This window comes from Phaethon lepturus, unplaced genomic scaffold (genome assembly GCF_000687285.1).
Source record: "Phaethon lepturus isolate BGI_N335 unplaced genomic scaffold, ASM68728v1 scaffold53871, whole genome shotgun sequence".
Classification (NCBI taxonomy): domain Eukaryota; kingdom Metazoa; phylum Chordata; class Aves; order Phaethontiformes; family Phaethontidae; genus Phaethon; species Phaethon lepturus.
In genome coordinates, this window is record NW_010520941.1 from 68763 (window position 1) to 80411 (window position 11649).

Below are 11649 nucleotides of genomic sequence, written 5' to 3' on the forward strand. Positions count from 1 at the left end.
AAATAGCAAAAAAAATATTGTTTTGGAAGACAGTTCAATACTAAATAAAGTTTTGATTTCCAGGTGGACCTTCCGCTTGGACTTCCTTTTTATAAATGGATGTTACGACAGGAAACTTCCTTGACATCACATGACTTGTTCAGTATTGATCCAGTAGTAGCCAAATCAATATATCATCTTGAAGATATTGTAAGACAAAAGAAAAGACTTGAACAGGACAAAACACAGGTGGGAAAGTAATCCTAAGAATGGAAGAGTGCATCTTCACACACATTTGGATTTTATGAAGTAGCTGTAATTGAGTGTATGATAGTGCTTAATACTGATGATAATAGTGGTAATTACTTCATTCTAATAAAAAGAGTAGTTTTAACGTTGTTAAATCATTGGCTAGTCATTGTAACATGGTCTTTTTGTAATGTAGACTCTTAACAGTAGATATATTATGGGATTCTTCTGTGTGATTAAACACAGTCTAGAAATGGCTAAAACTGCCAGATGTTTGCCTAAGGTAACTTACCTCTTGGTTCACTTCAAAAAGACTAACCAACTTTAATATCAGAGGAAAAAAAAAAAATCTTGTCTTGATTTTGAACATTCAGAAGGCTTCTTTTTTTTATTATTTAGTTTAGTAAAATTTTCAGGCTTTCTTAGGAGTGCCTTTTGTGGGTTTTTTCTTCCCCCACTGAAAGCTGTATGCAGAACTTGTGTAAACTGGCTTCATAGGTGAGCATACAGGTTCTTTTATAGATACAGAAGAGTCTTAATTTTTCAAGGTTATCCATTCTAGCTAAACATTATACCATTCACTGTTGCAGAGTAGTGATTAAAAAGTCTTTGGCATGCATGCTCTTTCTAGCTTCCAATGTTAACAGATGGTAGCTGGTAATAACCTAATTTATACTCTTAATACATCTGCTTTGTTACTAGTGAAGTTATTGCAAGCTTGTGGGCCTTTGTTCCTCTTCACCTCACTGTCTCACTCTCTCTCCTTGATCACGGCTTTTAATTTCCCAACAAGAGTTTGAAAAACCTGAAACCTGGTGGATGAAAGCTGAAAAATGTCAGTATGCATGCCAAATATGAATGCCATTAACTATTCTAAGGAAAAAACATAGCCTAAGCGCCTTAGCATATTACACATCTCCTTCTCTTGCAATAGTATTTTCTAAATAAATAATATGCAAGAAATAAAAGTAATTTCAAATTTGATAGAAAGGTCTGTTGTAATGATCTTTCAAGTTTATCTGTTAAGATAGTTTATTTGGTTTGTCTTGGTTTACTGTTATGTCTGAAAAAATACAGAAGGAAAGCAAGGAGTACTATAACACTATAACAGTATTAATAGTAATATACTTACAGAAATTTTTACTTAAACTGCTTTAGAAGTCATAACTTTTGGATAAGTTAATGTGAATGAATTGTTCTCACTGGTTTTCACTTCCAATTTCTTAGACCAAAGAAAGTCTACAGTATGCGTTGGAGGCTCTGACTATGAATGGCTGCTCAGTGGAAGATCTAGGGCTGGACTTCACACTTCCTGGGTTTCCTAATATAGAACTGAAAAAAGGGGGAAAAGATACACCAGTCACCATCCACAATTTAGAGGAGTATCTCAGAGTACGTAAAAGTAAAGCTAGGACTAAAACTTTCTTTTATTCTTCCTCACCTTGTTCCCAAGTAGTTAGTTTCCATATGTATTTCAGTTTATTCTTGTGAACTGGGCACAGCAATAGTTTTCTTACTGATTGCTTCTGTACTAGTTTATTACTACAGAAAAAATGTTTGAATCCTAGTCAGCACACCTCATTTGAAAATTTATAGTATGAAAAAATCTGTTTTGTATATAATGAAGTCATCAGAAATGTTTTTTTGGATAAAAAGTGTTGTAGTACGTGGAGTAACTTGAGCTGTGGACTTTCAGAATCTTTTAACACATTCCCAGGTTTGGGTATGATAATGAATTTGTTAGCAATAGTGATTTAGCACACGTAATTCAGTGGGCTTTGAACTGCTATAATAACAGTGAAATTTTTTGGAGTCAGACTTAAGAAAACATCAGCTCAGTTGCGAGTTAAAACCCCCAAAACCACAAAAACAAACAAAAATCCCCAAACCATTAAAAAACTGGTAAGGAACACAGAATGAAACAGTGCAATACTATTATTGTTGACCGTACACCTGCATATTGATTTACTGCTATGTCAGAAGGGACATAAAACCTAGACAAACAAAAGGGTGATACTCATGAACAAAGGCAGGAAACAGTTTCTGCATAAGAAAGTATTAAAGGGAGTAGGTTAAAAACAGCCTGGAAAAGAGCGGACGAAGGGAAGGAAGAATGCAGTATTCTCACATGAAGTCATGAGTGGGATGGAGGTATGAATGATTGCATCATGAAAAAGCCATTATTCCATTTCCTAAATAATGCATTTTCTGTCAGGTTAGTCTGCTGCCAATTTCATTCTGACGACTGTTAAGATTTTCAAGCACTGATAAGAAACATATCTGGTGTTTTGGTAGAAATGATTCAGTAATGGGCCTATAAGCTCCTGGATATCAACTGAGAACTTCGCAAAGTTATTCTATAATCCTTACAAGTGAATATTGAGCAGTTGCTGTATATCTTCCAGATTCAAGCTGTTAAGCCCACATCAAGTTCTCATATCTTTATTTGTTGAAAGCAACTTCTGCTAGTCAAGAATCACGTAGAAAATTAAACGTATTTGGATATAAAGCTCTTTGCAGACTCACAGGTGGGAACTGTCAACAGCCGTAGTTTGTTAGAAACAGCATTTGCAGCCTCTGTTTACTAAGGAAAGCTGAGCAAGGTTGCATTCAAGTCTGATTTTCATACAGTTTGTGGTCAGGTTTTTTTTCTTCTAGGTAACGCATATCACATATCTGATACGCTGAGAGTGCCTTGCAGACATCTCGGATGTCCTGTAGTTGTCTTTTTGAAGGCCTCTAGCATGGTACAGGAGAAGCAGACCACTGCAGAAAGCTTGTTTTCTGCTTCTTTCCAAACAACTTTTGGGACTGTTTTCTTTAAGGGACACCCATGTGGTTTTTCTATTTTGTCTTTATATTCCTGCCTTACAGAGGAGTCTTTAAACTAGATCCTGGTGATAGGCATTACAGGCTTGATGCCAAGGAAATGGAAAAGATTTCAGAGAGAAGATTAGTGTCCTCTGTATCACAAGTATGATGAATTGTAATTTAGAAACGGCATATTTAATTTATCAGCTAGCTTGTACAGCTCCCTGTAGGTCAACTGCCCTGCTCTTGAAAATGTCATTTTCATTAAAATCTTGTGTGTAGATTGCCATTAGAAGTAGCTTATACAGCTAGAATATCCTACTGCTACTCTTCGTGCCTCTCCTGCAGTCATGTCATTCCACCCTCCACCTCCCTTTTTTTCCTCAGGGTTGGTTCCCACAGGAGCTGCCTTTATCAGAAAGTAGAACTATTATAGCTACCAGTAGTGAAAGACTTTATTCTCTCCCCCCACCCTTCTCCCCTGTACTATAAAGAAAGAGGCCAACTTGCCTGTTCTAAATTTGTGGACAAAAAGTTTCCAGAGTGCAGGTTTTTTGCCTAACAATTTGATCTCCTTGAATCCACAAGAATACAGTGCAGCTTCATTTTGCCACACACTCCTGGTCATAAAAAGAAATCCCAATTCTAAGGCAGTAACTCTGCCGTTAAAATAGCCGTAGAATATTCTGTGTTACAGAATGCAATAGAACAGCCTTCTGTGCTGGTGCTTCCCAGCTTGCTCTTCAGTATTACAACCCGATGTGTGAAAGTAGGGGTATCTATCTTACCTGAAATTCAATGCCTAACTCTTTTGTAGGAATACTTATCAACAGATCCTAATAGGCTTTCATATCTGGGAACTTTCTGGAACAAGTAACTCTTTAATTATTGGGACAGGGTTAAATGCTTGCTTCAGGAGTCCAGCAGTATCAATGAGGTTTTTAATCATATTCAGATGCATTCATAGATGTCTTTCAAAGCTTTTCTCAGCATTCCAGGTCAGAGCTTTTAACACATTTAAAAACTAGTAGCTGTGTGTTGACAACACATCTTTTGCAACCATCCTTCATTTCCTGCTAGAGTTGAGGGTACCAAGGCAAGTGTAATGACCAGTAGCACTAACTGACAAAAGAATCTGAATTCAATCTGCCATGTATTGTATTTTTTGATTTAGTGGAGAAATACTGGCTGCAGGAGATGTATAAGAAATTTGGTCTTGTTTGTGTCATGTCCCCTTTCCTCCTGCCCAGTGATTATTGTTTCAGTATGTGCTGTCCAGTTTGGAAGGTGATTTTAATCCTGAGAGGGTAACTGCAGATACAAAAACAAGACACACACACACACACACGCCTAGACTGCTGTTTTACTGTCTTTTGCCTTATGATTCTTCCCAAATCCCAGTAACATAAAATGAAGTTATTTCTTCCCCCCCCCGTATTCTTAGAATGTTAAGCTACTTAATATAACAAAAAGTCTAAAGTTACTCTTTGTAACTATATATTAGAAAAGGGACCCGTATGTTTTCCTTGGGGAAACTAGTATAATACTGCCAATGATGTCTGAAGGATTTCTGTTTCAGTTGCTGAATTTTATAATGGATATCAGTGTACAGAGAGAACATCTAGGTTAGGCTTCTAAAAATATCTAATACATGTTGAGGTTTGTTTTAAAATGTTTTTTAAATAGCAGTATAACCAGCTATTCTGAATTCTGTGCATTAACCTTGTTTTATTGAAAGTAAAGGCAAATAAGTTGCTCAAACTCTGCATGAGTTGCATGTTTAGGGCGTTCTAAATACGGGATTGTTTGAACTCCAAATGACTTTCGCTAATTTGTAATGACAGATCACACTTGAAAGTTGTAAAGAAAAAAAACCCCAACAAATTCTGTTTGTTGCATTGCAGCAGCACTGTGTTTGCACACATGCTGCAGTATAAGCTTATGAATTAAGGTAGAATGAGGCAATGCTGTAGAGCAGCTCCATGAATCAAAGTTCAAACTCTGCCACAGTCATAGTGGCAGGCTTCTGTAGAGGGGTTTTTTCTGCAGCTGTAATCTTTTTTTTACAATAGTGAACATTCCACGCTTCCTTTGAAATGACTTTGCTTTTTTGCCTTCCCTGCAGTTGGTTATATTCTGGGCACTAAATGAAGGTGTTGCCAGACAGTTTGACTCATTCAGAGATGGATTTGAATCAGTCTTTCCCCTCAGTCATCTTCAGTACTTCTATCCTGAGGAGGTTAGTAAACATGTTCTTACTGATGCTTTCGTAACCTTGTATCTACATATACGGACAGTCTGAACCTAGGTATGCACTGGATGCAGTGCAGTTGTGACAGTCTGATTACATTACATTTCTGATGCATACTAGTAAAACGTGGTGTCCTTTAAATTGCATACTTAAATGTTAGATTTCTGTGTTACGTGGTCATTTATTTGATGCTTTTATTAGGAACAGCTCAGTTTTCTTTAAAACTGAGTGTATCCAGCTTTGACAAGTGCTTAAATTTATATATGCAGGTTCTGTATTGGTATGGATATTTAAGTCCTTGTATTGCAATACCTCTTAATAGCTATAGCTGTGGATGCTACCTGGATGATCTATAAAAAAAGATAGTAAGCTCCTTAACAAAGCTTTAAACAGTAGAGGAGATTCAGATGAAGGGGTAAAAAATAAGGATAGTTGGTCTTGCCTTGTTCTCACCACCCACCATCTCAATTTCCTTGTAAAATTCTTGCACTCAAGTAGATTGCATTGAGACACAATTATGGTTGTCTGGACTAGAAGAGAGAATGTTTTATTACTCTGCCTTTAGGGAGTTTATTTGAAGACTACTTTGAAGGGTTTGTTTACCTTCATAAACTTACACCTTTGGCTTCATGAAGAAATACTAAGCATGCTCTGAAGCAGTATGTTAGTGAAGCCTTTGTGTTGTTCTTGGTGCTTTGCAATGGAACAGTCTCTTAAAGCTGAGATCTGTGACTGCTCATAGTGATTGTTCTACATGCCACTCTTGGTACTACTTTCAAAGAATACCACCACCTTTTTTTCTGCAACAAATTTAAGGCTAGTAAAAAAGGCAGATTATTCTCGTTTCTCCAGTGTTTTATGCAAACTTCTCAGTTTTGTAGTATATGCAATGCTGTTCTTCTGTCTTGTTGTTTGGCATGGTTTGATGCTTGCTTCTGCTTGGAAGCCAGACACTAGTCTATTGCTAATCTACTAATACAGTTGATCAAAATTAAGTCATAAGAGAAGTGTGAGATATAAGATATCCTTTCGTTAATAGGATCGATTGTGATGAGATGTGTGATCTCCATGTTCTGTTGCTGATAGCTGTCCAGCCATTTGAACCTTTTTACAAACCATTCCTAAACTACTATAAAAGAACTTGTAAAATTCTCTTGTTCATAAACAGAACAGCTAGGTGTGTCAAACCTCTGTTTTTATTGAGATCAGGGCTTTACAACTCCTCATGTATCCTAGAAGGATGTCTGTAGAAGCTTTGTTTTGGCTATAGCCCGTCATCTCTGCTTGCCCAAGAAAGAATAGGCAAGATAATTTAAGTGTAAAACTTCTATCTGACACATCTATCTCTGTCTAATGATTATTTTTTTTCTTTCAAAGAAGAGCTTAGAGTTCTAAAAAGGAGGTGTAAACACTTCTTCCCATTCCCCTAGATTTCTTTTAACTTTTTGGAAATCTCACAATTTTTAGGCATTTTTGATTCTCTGGTGTAATTTGCTTATTAGGACTGTCTTACATTCTAAGAGATACGTTCAGCATCTCATGTGGTAGTGGATTGTATGCAAAGGCAGATTCAGCAAATGAGGCTGTTGCTGGGATGAAGCCATTGCATTCAAAGACTTTGGGAGGATTGCTTGGAGTGACTGAGGTTGTTTTGCAGCAAGGCATTCCAGCAAGTAGGGTGCTGTAATAGTAGCCAGAACAGACAGTACTCATTCTACTTCTGGTTCTAAAGGGGGAAAATTTCCTTCTTTTTTTTTTTTTTTTAATTTTATAGTTGGAGCAGCTCTTGTGCGGCAGTAAAACAGACACTTGGGATGCAAAAACTTTAATGGAATGTTGCAGGCCAGATCACGGTTATACACATGACAGGTAATATGGTGTTGGTCTTGTTAATGAATAAATATTAGCGCTAGAAAATATGTATTTAAATAATCTTGATATACTGTTATTCAAGCTAAAAGAATTATATGAAAAGTATTTGAAAATATTCATACTGCACTGAATATGAACCTGATGCAATTATTTTAACTATAAACAAAATAATAATAGCTTGCTTTTTTTCCCTCCTTAGTCGAGCAGTGAAGTATCTCTTTGAAATTCTCAGTAGCTTTGATAGTGAGCAGCAAAGACTGTTTCTTCAGTTTGTGACGGGTAGCCCCAGACTGCCTGTAGGAGGTAGGTTTTGTTTATTAGATATTGCTATGTATGCAGTCGGCATTTATTAATGCATTTCAGAATAAGTGGATTATTTCAGTATAGGAAAAAATTACTTATCTGTGTATTTTAGAGGTTCATACTTGTTTGACACCTCGAGTTTCAGAAGTGTCTGGGTGGACTTCAGGTAGAATTCTCAAACTTTGTGTTAATCTCATGACAATTCATTCAGTTGACTGTCAGGTGTAACTTATGTTATCAGATAACCTACTGGAGGGAAAAAATAGTTCAAAATTTAAACAAAACTGAAAACCTTTAATACTGTATTCCTTGGCTAGAGGTGCATTAAGTTACGACAACAACAAAATGATGCATTGCTACCTGGAAGCAATAATACTTTTTTTTTCTAGAAAGGAGACAATACTAGCACAGTGATAAACTTTAATTTCTCCCCCTGTTGAATTTCAGAATTTAGATGAGAGGCAGTGAGGAAAACTGAGGAATTTGCTGTCTTTGCTAGGGACCATTATAGAATACGCATTTTACCATATTCTCAGCCGAACACTTTGCAAGTAAAAACAGAATTTATGCATCTGTTCCATTACTTATGTTCTTTGGGGTTTGGGTTTTTTCTTCTAGTTAAAGAATTGACATTATAAGAAAGAGTTGATTCTTTTTTTAAAAAACTGTTAGAGCTCTTTCGGGGAGAGATGGTGCAGACAAGGTTGAGGATTAAGAGCATAAAACCATAAGTTTTGGAGTAAAAAAAATCAGGTACAGCAGTCATAAATAATTTCTGAGAATATTAGAAAATGTGTATGAAACCAACAAACTGTTAAAAATATTGTGATTGGAATAAGTTTTTTTTTTTTTTTACACATACAGAACACAAAAGTAGATGCATCTAGCTTATTTCCTTTTTTTAAAATTTATCTTGGAAAACTAATCTACAGAAAGGAGGTTTAGGTATTTTTTAGCTTGTTATGTGGCCTTATAAAGCATACTCTAAACTTTTAAAACCAGAGATTAAGTAGTCAGTTATGAGATACATGCTTCTGTCACTGTTAGATGTCCACAGTGTTAAATGTGGGTTTTAAAGAGGAACAACCTTATTCTAAATGTCTTTTCTCATTAATAGGCTTTCGAAGTTTGAATCCTCCACTGACAATTGTACGCAAGACATTTGAGTCTACAGAGAATCCAGATGATTTCTTGCCTTCAGTAATGACTTGTGTGAACTATCTCAAATTGCCGGACTATTCAACTATTGAGATAATGCGTGAAAAACTCTTGATAGCTGCAAGAGAAGGGCAGCAGTCATTCCATCTTTCCTGATCACAATGAAAAATGCAATGTCTGCCTGTTACAGCAAAAGAGAAACTCATGATTCTTTTCTAAATATATCACCTGAGTCAAGGAAACGTGTTACGCCTTCTTGTTGTAGAAAAACGGCTTGCAGATTATAAACAAAGACACTTGGTTGGTATTCATTAAAGGCCCCCATGGACTGAAAGTGATCAGGCCCTAAAAGTTGTTGTGACAAGGTTTCTTTAGCAAGTTCTTGTTTAAATTATCATTTATTTGATGAGTGAAGTTTTTAACTTGCTTTGCTGTGTGAAATTTAAAAAGGGATGTTTTTCCAGGCTGGAACAATAAATGTCGCTGTGCAGTTTAATACTGGGCTGTGTGTATCCATCTAGCTAAGTCTGAAGTTTTTCCTCCAAAGACAACTTTTGTACATAAGTACAGAAATTAAAATACACCATGTATTTGATGAATCTAGTTTAGTAGACTAGTTCTGTGTACCCTCACCTGCCTCTAATTTTACCCATCCTCATGTATTGTCTGATGTGCAATTCACTTGGTTCTTTTTGTGTGCAACATTCAACAATTGTTATGTTTTGGTTAGCATGGGCATTTAACTGCTCCATGCCTCTTTCTTTGATTACAATAATTTAAATTTTACTGAAATCAAATATATATTGTCAATATAATTCAGCCTTTGTAACTAGGTAGAACCTTTCTTATAGCATAGTTTTACTGTAGTGGTAGGATATAACGGCGACAGCCTTTACCAGTCGACGCTCTAGAGCTGTTTACACAGTGATTCAGGCAGCAAAAGCCTCTTACTAGAGGCTAGGAAGAATTATTTCTTTCAAGTAGTTGAAGTCCAACAGCTTGGGCTGGCCAGTGTGTATTGTGGTAAGGCCAGAGCATTTCGAATTGATGTAAAGTTTTTTAAAAGACAAATGATTAGTTGTTTCATTCCCTGTTTGAGTAAACAGTTTTCTTGTTCTTGATCCAAGTTCCTGGTTACTTTTGTAGTTTTTTTTTTTTCTGTTTATTCCCCACCTTCCCAGCGCTAGCTTGGAACAAACAGTTCAGCCTTTGTCTTTTGACACAGATAAAGCACCTGTAAGCAATGCTCTGTCCAACTGTTTTATGTGCTGATTTCTCAAATCTGCAATAATTTACTTCATCAGGTTAATGTTTTTACCTGAATATAAATAAAAAAGTTTGCTTCACCTTTTTGTTCATAGTTTTGTACTGTATGCATAAAGTTCAATTGTGTAAATTACTGTAATGCAAGTAAATCATCCTAAAATCTACTTGGCTAACAGCCTGCAACTTGTGGATGATTTACCACTAAAACAAGACCTTTTAAGACCTCCAAGTTAGAGGGAAATTTTTTTCTTTCTATGGGTTCAAAAACCGGGCGATTACAAATAATCCTGAGATGTACCTGCTATATAGTTCATCTCTATGAAAAAGTGATAGTTACTTTTATTCAACTTTGAGAAATCAAAATTCATTTCAGTGCTTAGAAATTGTTAAATTCTGGCTAATCAGGCTAGTATTTCCCCATAACTAACAATAACAAGTTTTCTTTTATCTAGCTGAAGAACTTGTACTTCCAGAATATGTATTTCAGTACATGTAATGGACATTCTTCCAGTGAACATTCACAGAATTACATGTGGTTGCTCATTCCAGTGCCACTGAAATGTAATGCAAATCTGTCATGAGTATGAGTAGAATGTGAAATCCTTGCACAAAGAACCTGATAACTGAACAGTTTCTACTACCGTATTAAAACTGAAAGAAGGCGCTTCACACTGTACATACAATAATGGTAGTGCACAGTGCGGCATAGTTTTCATAAAACTTCAAGGCAGTGTTTAAACTATGGACTGGTGTTAAATTGTTCTGATAACTTGATCAAACTGAGCACAAAAAAGTGTTTATAGTGTGTGGATAGCAATTTGTTCATTTTTTAAGGTTCTATATTTTAAAAAAACTGACTTGTGTAAAAAAAAAAAGAAAAAAGCTAATATTTTGTATTAAAATATCATGTGTATTGATATTTTTTTACCCATGTTGTCTCCCTCTAGAATCTGGCTTTCATTGACTTTGAAATTTTGAGGAGTTTTCAAATTTGATATATAGCCATTGTATAACTGTTTCAGTGGGAAAATAAGTTGTTGTTGACTGTTTAAAAAGGAAGGAAAAAAACCCAAGTACCTGTGGTGACAATTGAGTTTTTTTGTGCTGTCATTTTGAGCACAGACCAAGGATGTAGTTGGCCTGAAAAGTGAATGAAACCCTTTTGGGTGACGCTTTTTTTTCCCCACCAAGGGCAGGCAGCTTTTAGTGTATTAGAAGAGCAGTCTGGCTTAAAAGGTAAAGATAGTAAATCATAAGAATAAATTGAAGAGTCACAGTTTGCATGACTGCAACACTTTCCTACAAACAACTGTAGTATCTAAGAGGAGTTGAGAGCAAGTGGAGGGGTGGGGCAAGATCTTGGGGGTTCATCCTTTTCAGGACTTTGGATTAAGGGAAAAAACTCACTAAAATCAATCGTAGGTGTGCGCAGACGTTTGCTGAGGACTATGTAGCCCTCAGGAGAACTTGTAGTCGTCTTAGTACTGAACTGTTTTGTATATCTTTATAAGGTATAATAAAGGGTACAGTAAGTCTTATTTTTGAAGGTAAAGGCTTTTTTTAACATGGTAAGTTCAACTGGTTTTAGAGAACACCAGCCGTCAGTTACTATTTTGGATGAGTTTCATGTCCTAAATGAACAAGGGCAGCAAAAAAAATATGGAAAGAAGTGCCATCCAAGCACTGATAGCTGCTACTGAACCTGTGCAGTGATTTTTTTTTTTTAAGATGTTTGCTTTAGACTGAGATCTTCTGTGTAG

General features: G+C 36.0%; 1 protein-coding gene across 1 annotated transcript in view; it reads left to right on the forward strand.

Moving 5' to 3' along the window:
- Positions 1-9119, forward strand: part of TRIP12 (thyroid hormone receptor interactor 12) — a 51989-nt gene extending 42870 nt beyond the window's left edge. Inside the window, 6 exon segments of the mRNA XM_010297541.1 lie at positions 64-228; positions 1456-1620; positions 5165-5278; positions 7065-7159; positions 7362-7465; positions 8583-9119. Of these exon segments, the coding sequence (XP_010295843.1) occupies positions 64-228; positions 1456-1620; positions 5165-5278; positions 7065-7159; positions 7362-7465; positions 8583-8779 (840 nt within the window). The 3' untranslated portion in view covers positions 8780-9119.
- Positions 9120-11649: the final 2530 nt, after the last annotated feature.